The sequence below is a fragment of the Arachis hypogaea genome, chromosome 13 (genome assembly GCF_003086295.3).
Source record: "Arachis hypogaea cultivar Tifrunner chromosome 13, arahy.Tifrunner.gnm2.J5K5, whole genome shotgun sequence".
NCBI classification, from domain to species: Eukaryota; Viridiplantae; Streptophyta; class Magnoliopsida; order Fabales; family Fabaceae; genus Arachis; species Arachis hypogaea.
In genome coordinates, this window is record NC_092048.1 from 146,029,884 (window position 1) to 146,054,762 (window position 24,879).

Genomic DNA, 24,879 nt, shown 5'->3' on the forward strand with positions numbered 1-24,879 from the left:
TCCCGTTGAGTTGCTGTTCTTTTTAATGATAATTTACATGCCTGTTTTGCCAGAAAAAGGTGGTTTTCTGACATGATATACGCGAAATAAGTTCAATGTCATGTACAAGGGAAATTGACCAAGGTCTTTTACTACCTCATAATCTTAGCGACGGATTTCTAACACATGCTAGCGTTTCGTTAGTGGATGTGTGTCTACTCTATTCAAAACATAGATATGGTGACCCATAAAATTTTGACGGACACGGTGGGCACATAAATGGACGGTGAATAGTAGATAACAATTTAGTCAAATATACCATTATTTTGATAATTTTATCTTCAATCTATTTTCGACTTTGCCTCTACTTATCTCTGATTCACTGAACCACAGTTCTCACCCTTCTCCATGTGTTTTATATCCCTCCCTTCTCTCGGCAGTCAGAGACACTGAAGACGCCAAATGGATTTACCTTTGCATCACCTTCTGGTTTGCCGCCGCATCTCCAACTTCCCATCTTCGTCTACCGAGTTGCTACCTCTACCTCCGCTACCGCATCACCTTCTGGCTTTTATTGTTGATATTGTTAGAATTTTGTATCATCTTGATTATTGGTTTTTGGTTATGCATAGCAGTGGTAGATGGGAACTCTACGATAGTAGTGAGTAGATTTTTAGGAGTCTCGTGCTTTATGTATTTATTTTGCCATATATATATATATATACCCAAACATGGCCTTAATCACTTTAACTTATTAACTCCCTCTTCTTTTCCGGTTTAAAACGGTTGCCAACATCTCTTTGTTAAAGACACTACATTAGGGTAAATGTCTAGTCAGATATCAAAATTATAAACGTAGAAGGCTCATATGCTGAACATGCCATTTTAGTGTTACAGATACAACCAAAAGAATCAGAAGTTGCTATCCAGTTTAAGTAAAAATGGGAGCACAGTTGGTAACTTTGAACTAATCCATGGAATAACTATGGACTAGCTTACAACGTTGCATTCAACATAGCAAAATCAAACAAAAGGCAAGAATAAAATGGATAAAGCAATTCACTGTCTTCAACTTGTTTTATTCACCTAGGTACATTTTGCATGAATATAAATAGTCCATCCAACAATTCTTACTTGAGTGCTAAATATAAAGAAATGAACTAGCAATGTGTTTAAAGTGGAACTTTACACACTGGCATCACCTTGCATAGGGTGACAAAGATGAAGTATTGGCAAAATATTATGTAATCCAAATTTACAAAGCTATCAGTCAGCCATTAACGGCATAATATATCAACTTTTCTTCATAGACCTGCATACAATGGTTCAAAATGGCAGAATCTATTTTACCCAGATTTACAAGATATATAGCAGACAATTGTCAATTGTGCAATAGTCAGCCACTTAATAACAGAATCATCAGCAGCAGAACAAACAACAAAACCTTTAAGAAAGGTATGGTTATATGGATTAAATAAAGTCATTGTACCCTATTACGTTATCATGTCTGCAAAAGGTTATTTATACTTAAACCTACTTAAGGCAGGCCAAAATGAAACTACTCCAAATGAATTGTCAAATTGAACTCTTTAAACTTGATATCTAACCCAAATCTATTCAGTTCCTATGCCAAATGATTTCTCACACAGTTAAATTCAATCTGAACATTGTACCTCTTCTAATAATAGCATCAACAAAGGTTATCACCTAATAAACACCAATGAGGATGGATAATGGATAGAGGACTGGAGGTAAATTTATCTACGATGGTTATGAATTATTTAATCTCCTACCTTGCCTTACTAACAAGAGTATCATTAAAAGGTCATGGGTCAATGACAAGAAATATATATATCAAGAAAGGGATAGATATGTTATGTCTAATTATCAAGGTCTACAAAGAGAAAGAGTAACACATTGAGAAAGAAAAGATTGCGGCAGACCACTTGAAAGCTTTAAACAGAATTTAACTAATGTATGAAATGATTCCTATGGAGAGAGAACTCTAATCATCTTGAAGAGAATATTTAAACACAGAATAATAGGCACAAAAATAAAGCTAGTTTATTACCTCTCAAGTCCTGGGAACCTAATAAAATAATTAATGTTGTATGTATGTAGACTTCCAACCAATACCTGATAGACGACCAAAATGCTCAATTAAGATAAAGGACAAGACAGGTATGTGGATTTATTCCACAATTGATGTATAAATGTTTTAGGTCTACCAATGTACCAATGTAAAACTCCGAGTCATGGTTACAGTTCTGCAATGCAGAAGTCAGACAGATATATACAGTGAACAGGAGGAAATTGTGTAACATTAATGTGATAAAACAAATATTTTTCACAAGTAATGAAACTATGGTAACTACCGAATAGGAGAGTGCCCGTTCTTTGATAGGCAAGTTCCTTAATGGCATCTTTGTCAACCTGCTGGCTGAAAAGGATAAATACCTTGGCCAAAATGAAAACTAAAGCTCTCTAAAGCACATGGGGTCTAAAACATCAAGATTTTAACTAACTTCTCATGTCACAAAATCCACCAAATATACTGATAACATCATTAATAAGTTACAAATAAGATTTTCAATAGGTTAGCATTTGTTGCAATTCCATTAGAAGATGCAAGTTAATCAGCTAGAAGAACACCTTTAAAACAGAACATCAGTTGAGGCTTGAGCACCAAAAAATAAATAAATAAATAAATAAATAATCCTATCCCAAGTAATGGTTGACAGGAAATCATTAAAGGAGTCCTGCTACTTTCAGCTGATAGGACGTTGATGCATATGTCATATTTGAGCAACATTTGGGGTATGTGTTTCAAAACTATTCACTATGCATTTCAAATGTTGGTTGAAACATGTTACTATTCAATCTTAAGCTAGCAGTGGTATGTTCAATGGCAATGCCAATAAATTTATCATATCCTCTATTTAATTTGTTTTATTTTCTCACAGAAATAGTAAAATTTTACCAATCAAGTTATTTGTTGAACTTAACTTCTTTCTTCTTTTATTTTTTTATGTTTTATTTTTTGGTTTTTTCAACTTTTTGTTCCTAGACACTATATACAGCATCAATGATCCATGATAACTAACTATACACATACAACCTAGTGCACGAGACTCCCAAGGGCAGATGCACACAGTACACAGCCTTACCCCAACAAGCAGAGGTTGATTTCAATCCTATATGAGCATATACAGCAAAGAAATTATTGGAAGCTGAATCAACATATTTTACATAACAAATACCAAGTAAAACTAACTATGGAGTTGATTCTATTTCAATTAACACATAAAATTGATTGCCAGACTGCCAGTTCACATGGAAAGCAAAAGATGAAATTATATAACCTCACGAACTATATTTCATAATATGATAGCATTTCATATACACCCCCTGCAGCACAATACCAACCTCAACTGTACAAGGACTAGGGAAAGAGAGGAAGTGGAGAGAAAGAGAGATGGTTGCTGCAACTGCCTTTCAGGATAAACAGAGCACTCTGGACTTGCCAACTGAGACAGAATAAGGGAGCCAATCGTGGACACAATAGGATAACCAATAGTTTATTGCATAGGTTAATTCATATTAAGAACTCAAATGAAAAGGAGAATTTAGAACCTACTTAGAGGGCTTTTTCCTAAATCTATGTTTAAAAAATGACAAAAGCTGCCAACTTTGGTCAATAATATACTTATTCTTTGTTACCAAATCTCTGTGCAATGATAGGACGGACATCATCTGCATCAGCCAGAGTCTCCAGAAAGGGGAGTAATGACATTAGTGCACAATCCAATGGATCATCAAACCAACTCTTAATAGGAATACCATTGTTCACTTGCAACCGGAAAACCTGAAGTGTGCAATAAAAGAGCAAGGATTAGTATCATAAAAGAAAATCCAAGAAATTCTCCCTTGGCCTCAAGGCAGCCTTAAGGTGGAACCTACTTTTTTGTTTAATTTCAACTGATTATTGTTAAGGTTAACTGCTAATCTACTAAAAGCTGATGGATTCCCTAAAATAATGTTGGGAAGCTTCTATACCAAGTCTTGTACATATTTATGAGAATCCCCTAATATACAGTGTTAGTCAGAAATATATGAAAATCCCAGAGAAGGGCGATAGGTGAGTGACACATAAAAGTAACTTCAAGGGAAAGAATTTGGAACTTGAACAGAAAATATAAACTGCTTAAATTAGAGAGGTTAAAGAAAAAGAACCACCAAAAGAAAGTGGCAGGTCGGTACCTGAGGGGAATTATCAACTATGACAACTTTAGCAAGATCAACACCTAATACAGTCAGATCCTTAGTGTAATTTCCATCTGAAAAAATGCATGATTCTCTATATACTCGACGTGAAATAAGTCTTCCTTCAGGATCCAATATATCAAGCAATTGTTTGGCATATATGCTTTGGCTGGCAGTAAAAATTACAACTTCAAACATCTCTGACACTCTCTCCAAGAACGTGCAGAGATTAGGCCTCTTTCTTACATATACTGTGTGCTCCTTCATATTGAAGAAGACAGTAAATGTGAAATCAGCATCATCACAGTGTTCTAGAGTAGAATGAACAAGTGTCTCTGCACAAAAGCAAGCATGTGTGGTTAAGATTCATTGGATTACTGCTGCAAACGCTCCAGAAATGATATTCTAGACCCAAAAAAAAACAAAAAAAAACAAAAAAACTGAACTATGATGAATGAAACTCAACTTCCTTGAGATATTCAAAGACTACTCAAACTACGTGAATTTTGAGCAATTACTCTCATCTAGTTTAGCTGTCTTGTTCAATATTTGGTGTCTACAAGTTGAAGGCATACTATGAAATTATGCCTACAGCCCAAGCACTCTGGTACAAGGCATACTATGAAACATTTTAACTCTTAAAACTTCTGGCCTAAAATCATGCTTTAGCACATCAATAATCTTTGTAAGCTCTATATGCACTGACAACTTAGTTGGTATAATAATTGATATAAAATTGTAAGACAAAGTAGTATGACAAAGTAGATTGGAGCTTTGATAAAAATGGAATTTTAAGCTCATGAACTCATTTAATGCCATAATGAATATGTGTACTATTAACAATCACCATAAAACATGTTTAATTCTTACCGTCTAAATCAAGCGCTAGTGTCACTGACTTTCTTCTCTGAGATGATCTTGGTATCTGGATGGGCAGATCATTGGACTCTGCATCCGATAGTTCTGGTAAATTCTTTATGAACAATTGTGGATCAAACCACTCTGTCTTATCCAAGTAGTCTTTAACATCAGAATCCTGATTGCAAGATCTTATCTGACACAATGCTGAATACAAGCTAGCATTTTCCTGAACTGTGATGGATTCTTTATAGGATACATCAGAAGTACCGCCAATTTTAATATCATCTTCAAGAGCAGGCAGGATCATGTACTGATCAGATGCATCAAGCATAGGTGGCTCAGACGATCTATAATCAGACAAGGAGTTAATCTCACAGATATCATGATCAAAAGAATCTCTGTCAAGGGGTAAGCTTGTGATGATCATATCAGAAATGCTGAAGTCTGATACATCCAATGTTTCATAACCACAAATAATTCTTTTATCATCACTTTCATCATCTCTCACTGCAGACATGCCAGTACCACCAATGCTCCCTAGTAGAGTTCAGTCAACAGAACACACATATAAGCACTAAGCAATATGATATTTGGTGCAGGAATTTCAATCCAGAAGGCATAAGCTTCAATACACACACACACACACACACTAACACGGAGTCATTTAGCTTTGTAATTAAACTACACTATAAATCTCAATGATTTAAACAAATTTCATGTCAAGTGGGACAGTGAAATGCTTTTATACTTCTACCCCTTTCTTTTTTAATGTAACTAGTCTGTGTGTGAGTGAGAGGGAATTTCCATACCTGCATCTTCATCAAAATGTTGAGAATTGACTTCAATGGGCTCAAACGCAGTAGAAAAAATTGCTTCCATGTTTGCTGCACAGGGATTGATTGGTTCCTATTTAAAAAAAAAGATGAATTCTGTCAATGGTGTGCTGTGGGGAAGTTCAAAGGTAAGGAGAGTAAGATTGACTATAGAAAAGTTTCTCATTTTCCTCTCTATTATGAAAATTTTCAAGTGTCATCTGTAACTAGCTCCAACGTGATATCAAACTCAAAATCAACACCTTTTTTTGTACTAAGGCAACAGATCATGGAAGTAAGAAGCCAAATGCTATTCCTCCTCGTTTACTTCCATTACTCAGCCTTGAATGTTGCAAAAAGAGGTAGAATGAATTTACTAGGTGCAGCCAAGTGTTAACAATGGGTCAATCTAGAGAAAGAGACTACTCTATTTTTTGCAGAGCTTAGCTATATTGAGCATTGCAATAACCACCAAGAAATAGTAAATTACCCCAAAGTAAAGTTAAATAAAATCAAACTCCACCATTCTTACCAGGGAAGAGGAATCAAGAGAAAATGACTGCAGCAGCTGAGACTCAGATTTTTCTTTAGTTAGAATTTCCTTTTTATCAATAAATTCACCACTTGCAATGTCCTTGGGGGATACCAGTGTCACCGAGGAAACTATTTAAGAACAGTAAACAACCATCAAATTGTAGAAATTTAAATACATCTTAGCATAAATTTAACCACAAACCCATAAAATATGGAATAGTGTAAAATATCGTTACAACGCATATATAGAAGTATATCTAAAGCATAAAAACGGAAGTTCCAAAATATCTGGAGCTTTTATAAGATTCACACGAAATCTCAATATCCACTACGTAGGTATTTCCATATGTTAACAGAATAGAAAAGAAAAACAAAAAGAATATGATGGGAAGTGTTGGCAGTTGGCACAAATCACGATAGTGATTCCCGGACAGAAAATAGGATGAACTCCAACTTAAAGTTAAGCTGCTTACCATCTAAGAAATTTTGGATAGTTGTGTCTATTCCAGCAACTTCAGCAGAAATAATGACTTTGGAGCATGTCTTTTTGGAAATTACTTTTGATTTTGAACAGACGTGAATATCCTTCGTTTCTGTTAAACAAGTCGTGCTTACTTCACTCTTCATATTTACAGATGGCATTTGATATGTGCTCGAGACAAACACTGCATTCTGGTTTTGGGCACATATGGAGAACAATATTCCTCTAGAAACTCAAACCAGCAGGGGCTGTCCTGCAGAAAGAGAGAGGAAAATTGACATAGGTTACATAGAGGTTAAGGGGGAAAGCAGCTTTTTTACCAAAATTGAAGTGATATCTTTAAGTAAGCAATATTTCTTCATATCTATCAAATCAATAAACTTTTTGAAACATTTCCCCAAAAGAACAACAAAAAAGAAGACCGGAGACTAATAAGAGACACAGAAGTGACTAAAACTATCTTTAATCAACTCCTATATTTATACACAACAAAAACAAAACAAAATGTTAGCACTTATTTGAAGAAGAAAAAAAAAAGAAGCACATCTCAAAAGCAATAAAGAAATTTCATATGAATATAAATTCTTGCTGATTAGCAAAGAAACTTGGCTTAGCTAAAAGGATACCCAAGTCATTATCAAGATTATAGACAGAGGGCAAAATAGATAAATTTCAACTTGAACATAATAAATCAACCTAAACATCCACAAAGACAATTATATATCCCAGAATTAGGCACAGAGAAGACGATGAATCTTACCCACCTGAACTAAAACCCGTGATTGTACCCCAAAGACCCAAACTTTATCTAGTTCGAAGCTCGTACTCCCGAGTCAACCATACAAATCTACGCCATCCAAGAATTCCAAAATTAAGCAAATAGACGTCGTCTTGACGCAGTGCGAATTGAAAAGAAAAAAAAAGATCAAAACCAGAAAAATTACACTAAAAAAGATAATTCCTTTAGTTTTTTTTTTAATCTTTTTTAAAGAAAGAAGTAACTTTCAAAAAAGAAAACTGTTATAGTTAAGCAGTTGTATAACGAACAAGGAAACACAAAGTCCAAGGATAACAGAAAAAAAAAAGGTCAGAACAAAAGAAGATGAATAGAGTGAGAATTATGATAATTCGAGAGAGATTAACCTTAAATTAGAGCTGAATGAATGGAATTGAACCCTATAAGGGGAGAAAGAAAAAGAAGGAAGACCCCTCACAAAGCCCTTCTCTTCTCTTCTTCTTTTCTTCTCTTGTATCTCTCTCTACAAGTTGTGTTTCTCTCTCCTAAAAGAAGAAAAGAAAAGAAAAGCGAAGGGGAGGGGTTTGTTGTTGTAGTCAGCGCACACAAACAAAAACACAAATACAGAGAGAGAGAGAGAGAGAGAGAGAGAGAGAGAGAGAGCGCACACAAAAACGAAAACGCAAGTGAATGTGTTGTGTGCGTTGTTGATGTTAGCTTCCATTGGGGGCTTCGGACGGCTCCGATGGGATCTGCGGCAACCGCTTTCACCCACTCGTTGTGTGACACGTGTACTCCCTACCAGCTCAGCCTCACACACTGACACGTGCTGCTTCCTCGAAAGAGAGAAAGTCTCTGTGGTTCTGTGAGTGTGTGCGTGACGTATGCTGTTGGCGGGCGTTTGCCTTATATTCACGCGCTACGTGGCGCGTATCAATCACCATGCTCCACGGATAAATGAAGAGCAGAGAGAGGTAGCTTGTGGTTTAAGTAGCTTCCAGTATTCTAATTAGCACTTTTTTGCAATATTTTTTGTATTTTTAATTTTTTTTAGTAAGACAGTTATAGGAAAGGCCTATAATTTGGGGATTTGGTGAGAAAAAAAAATCCCTATAATTTAGGAAATAATGTATTTATACATTTTATTTTTAAAATAAATAAATTAAATCTAATATTTATATATACACGTATTTTTTACATATATATTTTAATATCAAAATATTAAATAAATAAAAAAAATATTTATAATATTATTTAATTTATTTAAAATATAAATTAATATAATTTATTATAATTTAAAGTATATTTATTTTATTTTATTTTTCAATGTATTAAATTTACATTATAAGAATTCCAGAAACTCTCATATATTATGTATTAAGTTCAATATTGAGACTACCACTCTCATCTAGCTAAAAAATTTAGATATGGAATTAACATGTGTGATATGATATGTCTTAATATTATAATTTTGAGTATTTTTTAAAATTATAAGATGTACACAATTCAGACTCTCCTATTTATGTTTAAAAAAATTTAAAATTTAAAGTACACAAATCAGATCTTCCAATTTGTATATCCCAATTTTTAAACACACTCTCCAATTTGTGTATCAAAAAGTTATTTCTGTACCTCTTAAAAATCAGACGGTCTAATTTTAGCCTATAGGTACGTAAAAAGCCCTTCTCCCTTCCATAACTAGACTAAAAAGTACTCTCATATATGAGTTATTAATGTTTAAACTTACTCCAAAATTTAAATAGATATAATTTAAATTATAAAATTTAAAAATTAAATTGAATGTAATTTAATTTTTAAAAGAATAATAATTAAAAATTAAAAATATAAAATTTACATTTCAGATGGATATAAATTATAAATAATAACACAATTCGAATAATAAGGATTAGATTAAAAAAATAAATTCAAATTGATACTAAACAAATTACAGTTATTTGAATCAAATAAAATCAGATTAAAAAATAAAATAAATTTAATTTAATTCAAATCACAATAAATTATATTAATATTATCTTTTAAATTTAAATCGATCCAAATCATATTACAAATATCAATTTTTTTAGCAATTTCATTTGATATCTCATCTTTTAGGTATACATTATACACATATGTCTTTTAAAATAGTCACCAAAAAAAAATGTCTTTTAAAATGTAAACATGGTTATGACAAATCTCTTATACTTATCTTATTTACTCGATAAATCAGATCTGAGTATACATATAAGATAAAATATGAAATTAATCTCTGTTACTTGACATTTTTTTTGGTGTCTATCTTGACAAATTTATAAATATAATTTTTTCTCTTTAATAAAAAAGTGATAATAGGTAACTGAGATAAAAAAAAAATAGAAAAATGACTTTAACTTCTAAAAAGAAAACAAAATAAAATAAATCATAAATGGCATTATCCAAACAACAGAGCAATCCAGAGTCAAAGATACAAGTAATGTAGAAAATGTATATGCATTTTAATGCTGATACACTAATCCTCTATACAACTTGGTTGGCTTGTTCCATCAACTAGTCAATTCTAAATTTACCATATCAACATTTTAATAAACCACCTAATATTCAACTCTTTAATCCTTTGTTACCTCCTGTCCAAATCAATCAACCAAAATGCTCAGAGCTTTTTTCTTTTGAAAGCTTCCTGGCAAAATAAATAAATATACATGCAACTCTACATCTGGCAAATGTTATTTTGTCTCCGAGGTTGAATCACTTGTATGATCTTGTATGATCTAGAAACACACAGTAGTTAGGACATTATTTTACAAGTAAATCTTTGTATGATCCTCCAAGCATCAATGATAGATATTGTTACCTTATCACCACCTTCAGGATCCTGTGAATGGAAGACGACTGGGCGGCACCGCTCATCTTCGTTCATCAGACTTGAATTCTGGAAATGGTTCACCAATGCAGCCTTTCCTTGGATTCGTGCATATGCCAGGGAAGCAACTTTTTCACTATTAAACTTCTCCCACTTCTTCCCATTAAATGTCTGCAAAATCAGACCCATTCGTTATAATCAAACACATTAGCTACAATGAGAAATATGCACAAAAAACTAATAACCTCATAGAATGGAATAATGTGTGATGCCGACAGCATGTTGATAAATGCGTATCCCACATTGCATTTATTCTGAAATCAAAAGGGGAAAAGGATTAACTAAGCTTCACTGGTTTAAATGGAGACTATAGAAAATGCGCGCTCTACCTTAAAGTCGATTGGTAGATAGAAAAAATCATAGGTACCCTTGTGCTTTTCATCAATAGCAGCTAATAACATTTTTGAGGTGTATCTGCAGGTCATCAACAACAAAGTATGATCCTTCAACGAAAAGAATAAAGTCATCATTGATAACTAAACATCCTTGTAAAAGTTAGCCATACTTATTTGGGATGTTCTTTATCATTAAGGTAGTCCTTCTGTCTTCACTGTTTTTAATCCTATCCAAGTCAAGATGAAATTGCTTCTTGCTGCTATCAGCTTGGCCCCCATTGTTCTCTATGCGCCTATTCCGCCCAGGGTCCACGAAACCAAACACTGAAGTAGTAGTAGTAGTAGTAGTAGCAGTAGGTGGCAATCCTGGGTATGGACCATTACCTGAAAACACAAGACTAAGTCTGGGAGATGATCTCATTCCAATGTTTGGCGAACCATGTTCAGACATATTTCTTGGTATAGTGATCCCGGCATTAACAGATTCACCCATATTAACCATGTAATTCCCCTTACTGTGACTCAGACCTATGCCTCCATAACCAACATGGTTCACGAACGACGTTTCAGGTGACTTCGAAAGGACTCCAAAGTTTCTCTCAAAAGGAAAACCTGATGGAGCAGAGCCAACATGATTATGGTGACGATTGTGGGACAAACCAATAAAAGAACTCTCTTGAGCAGGGTTTTGGAAGGCATGGCTATTTCCATTTGCTGTAAATGAATGCCTCACAGATGGTGTTGGCCAAGCTGAAGGTTTGATGTCCTGTGAGTACAAGTTCGGACTTCCCCATAAAAATTGTGACCCTGACAAGGTTTCCACCGAGGATCCATTTGAAGGAGATGAACCAAAAGAAGACAAAGCTCCACTATATGGGATGAATTTTGGTTCTGGAAGAGAATGAGATTGAAATGTCTCTCCATGCGATGAATTACTACTAGCAAATATATGCTCTGCATGCTGACTCCCTGCTAAATCTTTCCCAATAGCTACACCCTTCATGGCATTGGATAGTGGAGGGTGCAAAACAGAAGCTAATCCAGCTAAATGGTTTCCTATTGATGGACTCATGATCCCAGAACCAGGAGAATCGCTTATAGTTTGAAATGAGTTATTTTCAACAGTGCTGTTGAACCGCAACCAGTAACCTGTTATAAACCACGATTGTGTCATGTCAAAAATAATAAGAACAAAAAGCTTAAATAATAAAAGTAGTAATAATAACAATCAATAGTGTAAATCAAAGCGGTGGTGGCCAGAGACACCAACATCATGAAGGATATTCAATAGCTTAGAAACCTACCGGGTGGAGAATTGGCCACAGGTGAACCCATCTGATGTCGGAAACTTAGCTTTTCATCATGATCAAGCTCTTGATTTGTTTGAAGCACTAAACTGAAAGGTATAAGCTAATATCATTTATCTATTCATGCATCAATAAAAGATGCTAGAAAAAAAATATACATAAGCATATTACTTGTGCTACTCTATTCAATGGTAAAATGGTTCAAGTTAGATGACTTCATGAATCTTTTCTTAAATTAACAATGGATGCAAATCAGTCCAAAGATCAAGATAAAGAAACTCAAAATATAATTAACAGTGAAATTACTTTCGACGAGTTCTGCCAGGCCGGCTAAGCTCCACCTTTATTCGCCTCCCAGCTATGTTACTCCTGTTTAATGATTTTAGTGCTGCTTCTGCAGCCCTCACATCATAAAATTCAATAAACTTGTGATGGCCTTTGTGAGACGTTTCCCGTATCTGCAGTTATTTTAGGTCGTTATGTGATCTTCAAAAAATATATGACAAGGGTGTAAACAGATAAAGAAGGATAAATTGTCACCTCTTTGACCTCTCCATATGCCCCAAATATTGTACGGAGGTCCTCATTCGAAACAGATGGGTCCAAATTGAAAACTACCAAGGTTCCTTGGTTGATGTCCTTGTCAGATGGATTATCCTGGGATAAAAATGAAAAAAGAATAAGATGGCCAGAGGCATTCAATCAATAAATTGATAAATCAGAGAACTTTGGAGCTGCTCAGGAACCTTTGGTATTGAGAAGTGAATGTCAAGTTTCCGGCGTCGTAAAGGTTTGTTTTGTAATGCGTGCATGGCTGTTCGAGCAGCACGGATGTCATAATAGGATACCATAACAAACCCACGATGTTTACATGCAGTATATAGAGTCCTAATGTGACCATATTGCTGATATAAAAAACAGAATTAATAATTTGTATAGCACATGTAATGGTAATTAAATAATCATGTACTGTTTTAATCTAAATATGTTTTTTAAATTTCCAAAATCTGCATGTCTTGTTCCACATAATTTTTTTCCTAAACAGTGACATGCCAAGATAGAGCAGAGAAGATGGTGAATTAAGAGAACTAATAAGTTGTATGAAAGATATGAAAGTTATTGGAAGAGAGTTCATGTTAATTTTTTAAATGACCTCGAAAAGAGCTCTCAACTCTGAATCCTCCACATTATTATTAATATTTCGAACAAATAATGTCCGAGAAGGATGCTCTCCATATGGATGTTCTCCAGCAACAATCCCCACACCATTAAGAAAAGAATTATAGGGCAAACCATTGGCAGCATGACCATCAGAGAAGCTTAATTTTGACACACCCACATTAAGACTTTCCTGAGGATCAGCTTCCAGTTCCATACCTCCACCACTACCAAAAACATCATACTCCTCCAAATCCTCAAGAGAGTTTGGCAAACCACTTAGGTCAAAATCAGCTAAAAGGTCCTCCTCATCATCTGGAAGCATGGTTCCTATCACACAAGTATCAGCATCCTCAAGTAAACCATTCCCATCTACATCTTGATGGGACTTTTTAAAGCCATCAGCACTGCTTAAGTTCACTAGAGGTTAATGAAAAAACCGGTCAACTAATTATATTTAAAAAAAAAGTGCTAACAGATTAAAAAACAGCTAGAGCTAATCAATCAACACTTACACTTTTCATGTAACGGAACAGGCAATGACCTAGAAAAGAAGCCAGTATGAGATGAAACATGGTATAGATCAGATCTAGATAAATCCTCCCATGCACCTTGTTGCACTTCTTTAGGTGTATTTTCTGATGGAATCTTGGTTGGACCTACTAGCAATACCGAAACATCATTCAATTTGATATGGCAAGGTATCTTGATAACCAAAATAGGAAAAAGTAATAAAATATGTTTGAAATCTTACCAGGATAAGAATGGTCTACAGACTCCTTCATTGCAAGTTTGCAACACCCTTTCTGCCTCATTCATGGATAAGAAGATATATGTAAGTATTTTTGCTTTTGCTATCAACAGATACATTGCAAGTAAATTATTACTATTAAACAACTCACAAAACTGCCAATTATACCGGCATTTTGAAATACTAAGAAAATCTTCATCTATACACATAATAAGCCTCTGGCAATATTTTCATCTACAGTTTTCTCTTTTAAGTTCAGGAAAAGTAAATCAATGCAGATCTATCAATATTATTGCCCCACCCACCCTCCCATTTTCCCTAAATAAGGCAAATAAAAAATGTGTCCATGCATCGCATAAAAGTGAAACTGACAAATCAAGCCTATATTCTCCGTTAGTACAAATCAACATATCCAACACTGCAAGCACTTGAAAATAATAAATCAACCTGCCACACAGTTTTTACTCATTTACATTTGAAGAAGAGAAAAAAAGAATAATATACTAACCATATTAACGATAACAATGATAATAACGGTTGGCAGGGGGGGGGGAGAAAAACAAGAAACCAAGACTTCGAGCAATTAAGAAACTTGAGAATACCATAACTGCAAAAATCCCAGAAGAGAAAGTTGAGTGATCAACCACCATAACTGCTGCACTCAATGATACTCTCAAAGCAGAGAAATTCCACCAAGAAAAAATGAAAATAAAATAAATAATTCCTGATCAACTTGATCATACCCAGAAAACAAAACACTAAAAAGGCTCAAACTTTGGCATTGCGAAATTCATAAACAGTGAAATCAAAGGAAGCCCAATTTAAGTCAAGTACTAGTAACAAAAAAGTTACCTTTTTTTTTTTCCTTCTTGAAGGAGGCAACTGCAGGGCACAAAGAACTTGGTGGGTTGGGACCAAAAGGCAAATAAATTGGTTATGTTAATGTAACTGAATGGGGAGAAGCCACTTGTAATCAGAAGAAGAAGAAACAAAGCAACCAACAACACAGTTTTGGCACTTTTGGGGACGGTGGCAGAATGGGGAAGAGAGAGTGAGTTGCAGAGGAAGATCGTGCTGATGATGATTGGGCCACACCGCTGAATAAAAAGGAGCAGACAATGATTGTGTGTGTGTGTGAGAGAGAGAGAGAGAGAGAGAGAGAGAGAGAGAGAGAGAGAGAATTCACATTTGGATTCAGGATAAAGATAAGGTCAGGATAATACTTAATACTACTATATTATTAGTACTAATCTCATTAATCATATCCAAATTCATATCAAGCGGATTTAATGGAATTCATTATGGTATATATCCAGGAGCTACACTCAAAAATGACTTCTAAAATTTTAAAGCATAGCTTAAATTATTTATTTATTTTTTTATCATTAAAAAGATAACGTAATTCGTCTCAAACCTTTTTCAAAATGTCGTCTTCAATTAGATTACTCTCTTTTTTCTTCCGATTAATTTATTACTTTTTTAATTTGTGAATTTAATTTATGTGCATATATAATAGCACTCTCCACAAAATTGAAGTCCCGTGGACTATAATGGAAATTGCAATCATGCTTAACTTGAGCCCATTTCTCTCACCTCCTCCAACTTATTCACAAAAAATCCTCAATTTTCTAGCATGTTAGAGTAATGGTCATACAACATATGATTTACTTTTAATTCATCTAGTTGAACTTGTTGAATATGTTAAATCAAGTTCTAACAATGAAATTTTAGTGTTTTTTATTGATCTTCAATATAAACTTCCAAAAATCTTCACTTAAATACTTTTTTTATTATATTTTAATCATATTCATAAATCAATAGATAATACAATTAATAGAAATGATATCAATAAATTAATTATTAAAAATTAATATAAAATATTAGAATACTTGAAAATAAAGGAGAGATTATCTGTTGACTATTATCGTAGCGGTTAAATCAAATGGTACAGTGCACAGCAACACCCACAGACGATAAACAATAATAACCACACACAGTTCAACACTTACCGGCGAACGGAAACGCGGCAAGATATGAGCAGCTGAGGCAAGCAGAGATGGAGGATAGAGATGATTTTGGCAAGCAAATAAGGCGTTGGGTAGGGTGCTAGCAGACGACGACGACACGCTACAGGAACTAGGAAGCACAACTCGAGGCCTTGAACACTCCTCGGCAAAAGCACGATTAGTCGATCACATACGTAGGAGAGAGCGCGACACGCGAGCACACGACGCGGAGGATTTGGCAAGAGGCGGGGCGACGATAGCGAGCATGCGTTGGCGGTGAACGGAGGTGGGACGAGTCGCTAAGGTGATCTCTGATGGTGTGGTGGTGTCTGGGGTTGAGTAGTGAGCTCCCAGCCATTTGTGAAATACCGAGAGTGCAAAAGATTAGGATGTCGGGGATGTACTTTAGAACTAGTAAGAAGATGAACTAAGTGTCAACTAAATGTGCTACGTCATTTTTTCAATGACGAAAATGGACGAAATAACTAACTTGAGTCATGCCTTAGAATTTTAGGCTACAAATTAGATTGATTGAAAATTGAGAGGTCAAATTAAATCGAGATTAAAGTTCAAAATCCATCTTGAGTATTAAGTTAATATATTCTTGTAAATATAAAATATGTATCTTTCTTTAGTATTGAAAAATATTAAAAATTAGATTTTATTTTGTATTTAAATTGATACTAACTGATTCAATAAATTCTTTTTCTATTAAAAATGTTAGATCTTATCAATTTTCTCTAATTGTACTATTGTCCAATAGAACCACAAACTCCTTAGAAGTAAAGAAACTCAAACTCTGTATTAAATTTATCCAAAAATTCTCCATCGAAATAAATAAAGTTTTAGGACAACTCCGCTGAAGTTTGGAGGTTCCTTGTGCTGTGTTGTGTGATGTGCCTTACAACATTTTCCTTAAAAGGTAAATCGCTGAGGAAAATTAGCTTTGAATCTTCATATGCTGTTCCCATAAACACAAGCAACCTAAGATGACCTTATTAGTTAGTTTCTATAAGCGAAAAGCTGTGTACATTCCATAATAAATCCTTATATAATTGTCATATATCAAAAAATGGTATCGTCATCATAAAAGGTCGGAGTTTTGAAAACAGTTTGTAAAAAATAAAATAACAAAAAAAAAACAATAGGTAATCTTCTATTTTAATGAGCGGATAGATTAGTGTACTGAAAGTTATTAGTACGGATTATGAGATAGATCAGGAACTTGCCGATTTTTGGTGATAACGAAATCCAATCTTCTTAAAGCAACGGGAGTTGGTATTTACAATGACAATTCGACGCTCAAGTCAGAATGAATTTAAAAGGTACAGGAGGGAGTAAGGAATGTGTAACGTACCTAAGGGAGCCTCTGACTCCTTTTATATAGTTTGTGTCGTTATCTTATTTTTATCTTGTGAACTAAAATAAGAAAGTATTTGAATTTGAATGTTTAGTTAGGGATTTGTGACCACTAAGTCGGTCTGGGCCGTATTGGTGGTCCGGCTCATGTAATCGAGTTGTAACTGCTCCGATTTGGGATCCGAGAATCAGATCTGGAACAATTGTCCCGGAGCGAGAGAGTGTGCTTGCTCAATCTCGTTGCTTGTAAGGATTCGTCTTGTCGTGAGTCTAGCATGGAGTGCTGTCCGAGTTGTCTTGGCCGAGATCGGAGAACCGGGCCGAGTTTTCAACCGTTTTAGGGACCGCTCTTTAGGTCCTGAAGTTCCTCATGTTTATCGGAAACGGGATGATGAGGTCTCGTGTTTTACGGCTAAGATCGAGGGTTCGCGCATGCCTTGTTTGCTTAGTCATCGCATTTCTTCTAAGGGTTTTCGTCTGTTGCGATTCCCAAGGTGTCATAATGACGCTTAGTGGGAGGAGAGAAGTTTTCCTTTCTTTTTTTTCCTTTTTGCCCTCCACACTTTCGTTTTTTTTTTTTTGAAACGCTGGAGGGTTTTATTCATTTGCAACTGCTTTTTCTCCTTCTTCATTCTTTCACTTTCTAAAAAACACTCTCTGCAAATTTCTTTGGTACCGTGCTCCACTTGAACGTTCGTTGGCCTTCTTGTGTTGTGCCTCTTTGCTCATTGTTGCTTCGTTTCTCTCACTCGCTTTTTGAGAACCAAGTTGGTGGGTTCTGTCACTCTAATTGCTATATTTTGCTTCTGCATTTTTGTTTTGTTTACTGTTTCTGTGTTTTTGCATGCTTCTGTGTTTATCAATCGGAAAATGTTGATTGGTGTATTGTGCTTAGTGTAGTTTTAAGGATCTTAGTAGGATGCTTCGATTGTAGTTTTAGTACGGTTTAGGAATTTTCTGTATTTTTGCATTTCTGGGTAGTGGGTTGACAGTGAAAAATCCTATTTGGATATAGGTATGGTGAGACGGAGGGAAATTCAGGGAAACTCGGGTCCTATCTTCCTGGCAAGGGTGTGCCAAATCGTTACCATTGGGTAACGTCGACGTTTCGGGCACGCCCTCTCAATTGGATGAGGGGGACCTCCAGAGGCTCCGTGATGAAGGGGCCGTGTTATGTGGTGAGGCAGCAGGACAGTACGAGTTAGTGATTGCCGATGAAAATGAGAGGGTTTGCTATCTCAGCTTGCACTCCCCTCGTGTCCCAGACTGGATTTGGGTGCACAAACCTTTGTTTACTAAGTTAGGGAGTCGGCTACGCTTTTCTAAATTTCATATGGCTTTCTTGAACCGGGTTTTGGCAGCACCGTCTCAACTACTTTCGATTAGCTGGGCGGCTATTTAGACCTTTGAGCTGGTTTGTGACTTTTTAGTGTTTCCAGCTCAGGTCAAAGTCTTCTTATTTTTCTTCTTGTTGACCATTCCGCATAAGGAGGAAAAGCATAGGAAAGGACACATCTCTTTCCAAGCCCAAATGAACTGCCGACTCTTCGACTTGTTTAAAGATTCATTTATGGTTTCAAGACGGAGTATTTCAAGGTTTGTCCCATCAAGGGTTATCATCCCTTTTGGCTTTTGCCTGAAGGGGAGCGCTAGATTTGCCCGTATTAGAACTTTGAGGCCAGAGATTCTTATATGATGAGAGTGACCTATGAGGGGCTGCCTTCCAAAAATAGGAAAATTGGCGACGTCTTGTTGGCATTTTTCGGGGACCGACCTTTGAATCCTCACGACGTGATGGGGGGATCCCGAGGTGGGTAGGTCTTATGTTGGTATGTCTTTTTTGTTTATTTTTTAGTTTTATGTATCTGTCTTTCGATCTTATAACTTGTTAATTCTCCTATTTTCTTCGCTTTTGTAGTTGGCATGGCTGACGGATTGGCAACTCTGCAGTGTTTAAAGGTTGCTTTCGTGGGCACTCTGGAAGCTGGGGTTGAGGGGCCCTCTCAGTCAACTCCTCTAGCAACTTCAATCCCCAGTTCACAAATAGTTTCGCAGGAGATCATCCAATAGGGGGTCATCAAGGATGATGACCTCAGGGAGATCCCGATTCCCGAGACTGCAAGCGGGTTGAAGGCGCTGGTTGTGAGGGGGTTAGCACAGGGGTGGCCGTTCCTTATGTCACGGACCGCTCCTTTGATGCTTCCGGCTTTATCGACCATCACCTGCTACCCGGACTGATGAGTTTTTCAGGGACTGCGATCTTTTCGGCCAAGATAAGTTAGTGTATCGTGCCTTCTTTCGCTCTGCTGCCATCATTCGAAAAGCTGAGCCCACACTTTCGCAAACTTTCCGTCTGGATAGGAAGCTGAAGCTAGCTCTAGTAGATTTGGGCATTTTGAAGGGACAGTTGGAGGCGGCTGAGGTTGCCAGGGTAAAGGTGGCCAAGGATGCCAAAGATGCTGGTGTCGAGATCCTAAGGTTGTCAGAGCGGGAGACTGAGCTGTCAATCCAGGTGGTAAGGCCCAAAAACCGGCTGCTAATGTTGAGAGTGTCGCTGCTGCTGCCCGTGCCGAGGCAGAGGATTCAAAAGCCAAGGTGAAAAATTTTAAAAAGTGAAATGCCACCCTGCTGGATGATGCTTGGGCAGTCGTTGCAACTACTGAGAGGGTTTTGAAGTCCCAAGTCTAGGTTCTGGCCCCGGATGTGGACGTGTCCATGATGGGAGCATTCTGGATCGTGAAGGATGGTCAGATCATATATTTGTAGTAGTTTGTTGCTATTTCTTTCTTTCCTTTCATAAGTTTGTAAGCCGTCTGTTCGGCATTTCATACTATTACTTTTGTGGAACAATTTATGTTGTGAAGTTTGTAAGCCCTTTTCTCTGCTCGTTGAACTACTTTTTTGTGACCTGGTTTGGTGCACTATTTTATATGAATAGCAGGCCCCTTGGTGGGCCATTTAAAGTACTTGTGTTTATTTATGGATATCCATTTGTTAGCCTCGGGAGAGATCGGGCCCCAGGGTAGCTATCTAGTTTATTCTATTTGTATCGTTTGCTTGGTTAGAACGCGGATAAAATATTTTTTAGTTCGTACTATTTTGTTTGGGTAGGGGTTGTTTAAAATAGAAAAAATGACTTTTATTAAATGGTAGGCCTCGTTAAAACCTCCCGTTGTTACCTGGGTAGGAAAGAGTATCTGAAAAAACGGAAATACAAAATAAAAGAAAAAGAAACATTTAAGAACTAAGAGTGACTTTGCAAAATAACTAAACAAAACATTTTGACAAAGTTACCAAATCGGTAGAGCTTTCTTATGAGTAGAAACGCAGTAGGTTTGCAACGTTCCATGACCTCGGTATCTCGTGCCCGTTAAGTCGTTCTAGCTTGTAGGCTCCTTTCCCGATTACCAACTTGATTAGATAAGGCTCTTCCTAGTTAGGTGTGAGTTTACCTTTTTTCTGGGGTAGAAGGGCCGATGTAGTTGCGTTGTAAGACTAAGTCTCCCTCCCTGAAGTCTCGTTTCACTATGCCCTAATTGTACCTTAGGCTCACCCATTGTTTCAAGGCTAGTTCTAGCAGGTGAGCTATGCTTCTGACCTAGTCCGCGAGGTCCCATTATGCATTTTCATTGTGTCCCCCAATGGTCCTCTGGGGGCTCGGTTCCCAGTTTTCTATGGGAATAATGGCTTCCAGGCCGTATGTTAGCCGGAACGGGGATTCCACGGTGAAGGTTTGGGGTGATGTTCGATACGACCAGAGTACTAACCCGAGTTCGTTGGCCCAAAGGCCTTTGGCTTTGTCTAGCCATTTCTTGAGCCCTTTTATGATGACTTTGTTGGCCGCTTCTACCTGGCCGTTGGTTTGCAGACGTTCTATCGAGCTGAATCTCTGGGAGATGCCGAGTCCCTCTAGAAATTCTTGGAATCGCTTGTCTGCAAACTGGGTCTTGTTATTGGAGATTACGATCTTTGGTATTCCGAATTGGGCTATGACTTGCCTCCAAAAGAATTTTTGGCATTGAGTGGCCGTGATCGTGGCCAGCACTTCAGCTTCGATCCATTTGGTGTAGTAGTTAATGGCGACTATAAGAAATCGCAGTTGCCTGGGAGCCATGGGGAACAGTTGACGACGTCGATTTCCCAAGTTCTGAAGGTGTGATCCTCCGTTATTACGCTGAGCTAATGGGGGCTGCTTGGTGTAGGTCGGTGAACTTGGCATTTCTTGCAGCTTTTGACCAATTAGAGAGAGTCTCTGATGATGGTGGGCCAGAAGTACCCGGCTCGAAGACTTTCTGAGCTAGGATTTTTTCCCCGATGTAATGGTCACAGCATCCTTCGTGGATTTTATGAAGTACGTAGCCGGTGTCGTTGAGCTCTACGCATTTGAGGAAGGGCTGGGACAACCCTCTTTGTATAGTTGTCCCGCTATTGTGGTATACTTTGCAGCTTCCCATTTTATATGTTTTGCTTCCTTTAGGTCTTTGGTAGGTTCCCGTCGTTGAGGTATCGGAGGATTGGGAAGGTCTAGGAGTGCTGATTCATCATAGAAAGGTTTGCCAAGGTTGTAGTAACGACAAATGGGGTCATAATGACTTCCTGGATCAGTGATCGGTTCCCGAGGACCGACTTGGTACTTGCTAGTTTAGAGAGCAAATCATCTCGGCGTTTTGTTCTTAGGGAATGTGCCGAACGGTCACTTTGTTGTATTTGGGGTTAGCTCTTTGACCTTGGAGCTGGTGTTTGATGAGCCGTCAACGTGCAATTTTCATAGCTCGTTGACTCATTTCCTGTGGTCATTTTAGCGATGAAGTCCGCGATGGATTGGGTCTTGATTGTGTTCCTGGGTTCGAATCTGATCTCGTATTGTGATAGCTTGGCCGACCAAGTGAGTGTTTGTCCTGCCAGGTCTGGCTTCTGTTGTACTTTCCTGACAGTCTGGTCTGTCCGAACCGTAATGGGGTGGCTCTGGAAGTACTGCCGAAGACGTCGAAACACCATTAGTAGTGCGTAGGCCGTAGGCGAGCTTTTCGAGTCTGGAGTAGCACATCTCCGCATCTTGGAAAACCTTACTTATGAAGTAGATTGGACTCTGTGTCTTTTGCTTGTCTTCATGGATTAACGCCGCCGTTAGTGCTTCTTCTGTTATGGACAAGTAGAGGTACAATGTCTCTCCCATTCTGAGTTTTGAGAGTATGGGAGGTTCTAGTAGCACTTTTTTTTAAGTGTTGGAAGGCTTTTCGCACTCGGGTTCCCATTTGAAGCTTATACCCTTTTCATGAGTCTGAAGAAGGGGATAACCTTTTGGGCCGAGGCTCTGAGAAAACGTGAGAGGGCGGCAACTCAGCCAATTAGCCTTTAGATATCCTTGAGGATTGCGGGGCTACTAATCTCAAGGATGGCCTTGTACTTTTTTGGGTTTGCTTCTATTCCATATATCGTGATCGTGAATCCTAAGAACTTCACAGCCTACATTTTGAAGGCGCACTTTGTCGGGTTGAGGCGCATCCGAAGCTTCCTTAGGGTGTCTAGTATGAGTTTGAGGTTGCTAATGAACCCCTCGCTTGTTTGTGCCTAGGAAAGCATGTCCTCAATATAAACCTCCAGTTTGGTCCCTGAGAGGTCTTTAAAGATCTTGGTGACGAGCCTTTGGTAGGTGATCCCAGCGTTCTTTAACCCGAAGGGCATGGCTGTGTACCGGTATGTTTCTTCGAGGGTTAAGAACTTGATTTTTTCTTCGTCTAGTCGGTGCTTGGGTATCTGGTTGTACCCAGAGTACACATCCATGAAGCTGAGGTACTGGTGTCCCAAGATGGCGTCTACTAGCCCATCAATATTTGGCAGAGGGAAGGTGTCTTTTAGACAAGCTTTGTTCAAGTCCATGTAGTCAACGCACATTCGCCATTTGTCATTTGCCTTTTTGACCAACACAACGTTGGCCAGCCAGGTCGTGTAGGGGAATTTTCGGATGAAGCTTGCTTCAAGCAGGCTTTTTACCTACTTGTTGACCTTAGATGCTCGGTCCATGGATATTTTCCTTCTTCTTTGCGCTATTGGCTTAGCTTTGGGATCCACGCCTAGTCAATGAGAATAAGTCCCTATTTTGTTTAGGAGCTCTACGAGATCGCTTTTTAGGTTGAAGGACATCTCTGGTTGATGAATGTGAATTCGTCTTTGGTTTGCCCTATCTATAGCTTTTCCATGTCTCCCTCTACTTCTGATCTGGGTTGGTAATCCTGGTGTGCATCCAAGTTGGAGAGAAAGATCCCTATTATGGCTCGGGATTGTTTCCGCAGGGCTAGGCTGGTGTTGTCGCATTCTGCTACGGTTTCTCATTGCCGTGAATTGTTCTGATGGTTTTGTTCTTGGCTTGAAACTTTATGATGAGGAACTTGGTAAATATGGTGGTGGAGAGGTCGTTGATGGTTTTCTGCCCTAAGATAATGTTTTATGCCGTGGAATCCTTTAAGAGCACGAACTCGGAGAGTATGGCCTTTTTTGGTTACCAGATCCAATGGTGACTGGTAGTACTATAGAAACGTCTGGATTGAGAAAATTGTCTCTGAGACCGGTTACTCCATTTTGGTGGCTTTGTAAGTTTTCGTTTCGAAGTCCTAGCTTGTCAAAAACTCCTCGAAAAAGGATGTTGGAGTCGACTCCGGTGTCCACGAGTATCCGCTTAACTAGATCGATTCCAACCTTGGCTGATATGATGAAAGGGGTGTTTTCCTTCGACGTGATGCTCTGGCAGTCATTGGAGGAGAACATTATCGTCGTCGGGAGGGGAGGGGGTTCTTTGTTCATCTTTTACTGCCAGTACCTGGAGGTCCTTTTTTAGCACTGACATGGATTTTTCGATTGCATCTTTTTCGGTGATGATGTTCACTATGATCGTCGAGTCGGTTTCCGGGCTCTCCTGTTGGGCCTGCCTTATCATCTTGGGATTGCATCCTTTCCATTCCTGTGATCTCTCCCTTTTGGTTTTTATGGGTTCTCAAATGATTTTGGCAAACTTCTGGAATTTATTGTCTCGGATGACTTGTTCGAGAGCGTCTTTTAAGTCAAAGCAGTCTTGATTTGTGTCTGTATTCTCTGTGATAGTCACAGTACAGGATTTTATTACTGCAAGTCCACTCTTTCAGTTGTCGGGCCTTCGGGAGGATGTCTCGTTCCACTATCTGGTGGTAGATCTTCGTGATCGGGGCGGGTATGGGGTGTAGTTCGTAAACTTCCCCACCATGGGTGGTTGGTTAGGACCAGTGGATTTGTAGTGCTACTTTGGGTTGTCTTTGGATGGTGGATTACTTCGAGGTGCCGTATTATCGTGATACCGTTTATTGGCTACTACGACTTAGCTTATCTCTTCGTCATTTATGTTTTTCC

At 37.7% G+C, this 24,879-nt stretch overlaps 3 protein-coding genes across 13 annotated transcripts; all 3 read right to left on the minus strand.

The window, feature by feature from the left end:
* Positions 1-3,243: 3,243 nt before the first annotated feature.
* LOC112792775 (uncharacterized) lies at positions 3,244-8,372 on the minus strand. Of its 8 annotated transcripts, none has more exons than XM_025836144.3 (8): positions 8,074-8,372; positions 7,695-7,777; positions 6,923-7,178; positions 6,448-6,578; positions 5,913-6,009; positions 5,113-5,640; positions 4,240-4,577; positions 3,244-3,844 (listed from the first exon to the last, which is right to left on the minus strand). In XM_025836144.3, the coding sequence occupies exons 3-8, from the start codon at positions 7,089-7,091 to the stop codon at positions 3,686-3,688; spliced, it is 1,422 nt and encodes a 473-aa protein (XP_025691929.1). In that variant the 5' UTR covers positions 7,092-7,178; positions 7,695-7,777; positions 8,074-8,372; the 3' UTR covers positions 3,244-3,685. The 8 variants fall into 8 exon arrangements, with proteins under 8 accessions (XP_025691929.1, XP_025691925.1, XP_025691927.1 ...); XM_025836140.3 differs by having other exon boundaries at positions 6,923-7,183; positions 8,074-8,363; XM_025836142.3 differs by having other exon boundaries at positions 6,923-7,183; positions 7,691-7,777; positions 8,074-8,350.
* A 1,701-nt stretch (positions 8,373-10,073) lies between these two features.
* On the minus strand, positions 10,074-15,494 carry LOC112792773 (protein MEI2-like 3). 4 transcript variants are annotated; one of them, XM_025836135.3, is made up of 14 exons: positions 14,987-15,416; positions 14,643-14,741; positions 14,138-14,189; positions 13,899-14,042; positions 13,379-13,803; positions 12,972-13,130; positions 12,766-12,882; positions 12,532-12,683; positions 12,223-12,314; positions 11,089-12,067; positions 10,913-10,997; positions 10,769-10,837; positions 10,515-10,694; positions 10,074-10,431 (listed from the first exon to the last, which is right to left on the minus strand). In XM_025836135.3, exons 2-14 carry the CDS (start codon positions 14,643-14,645, stop codon positions 10,387-10,389), a joined length of 2,502 nt encoding a protein of 833 aa, XP_025691920.1. In that variant the 5' UTR covers positions 14,646-14,741; positions 14,987-15,416; the 3' UTR covers positions 10,074-10,386. The 4 variants fall into 4 exon arrangements, with proteins under 4 accessions (XP_025691920.1, XP_025691919.1, XP_025691922.1 ...); XM_025836134.3 differs by having other exon boundaries at positions 13,899-14,045; positions 14,987-15,347; XM_025836137.3 differs by lacking the exon at positions 14,643-14,741 and having other exon boundaries at positions 14,987-15,494.
* A 5,621-nt stretch (positions 15,495-21,115) lies between these two features.
* LOC140177795 (uncharacterized) lies at positions 21,116-21,718 on the minus strand. The gene has a single exon (XM_072210969.1). It carries the CDS (start codon positions 21,716-21,718, stop codon positions 21,116-21,118), a length of 603 nt encoding a protein of 200 aa, XP_072067070.1.
* Positions 21,719-24,879: the final 3,161 nt, after the last annotated feature.

Coding starts and splice junctions, on each gene's coding strand:
- LOC112792775 (XM_025836145.3), bottom strand. CDS start 7,091: ATGCCATCTGTAAATATGAAGAGTGAAGTAAGCACGACTTGTTTAACA. Junction 6,579..6,922: donor TATCCAAAATTTCTTAGATG/GTAAGCAGCTTA, acceptor GTTCTTAAATAG/TTTCCTCGGTGACACTGGTA. Junction 6,010..6,447: donor CTCTTGATTCCTCTTCCCTG/GTAAGAATGGTG, acceptor TTTTTTAAATAG/GAACCAATCAATCCCTGTGC.
- LOC112792773 (XM_025836134.3), bottom strand. Junction 14,046..14,137: donor TGTAGACCATTCTTATCCTG/GTAAGATTTCAA, acceptor CGGTATTGCTAG/TAGGTCCAACCAAGATTCCA. Junction 12,883..12,971: donor TTCACTTCTCAATACCAAAG/GTTCCTGAGCAG, acceptor TTTTTATCCCAG/GATAATCCATCTGACAAGGA.
- LOC140177795 (XM_072210969.1), bottom strand. CDS start 21,718: ATGCCAAGTTCACCGACCTACACCAAGCAGCCCCCATTAGCTCAGCGT.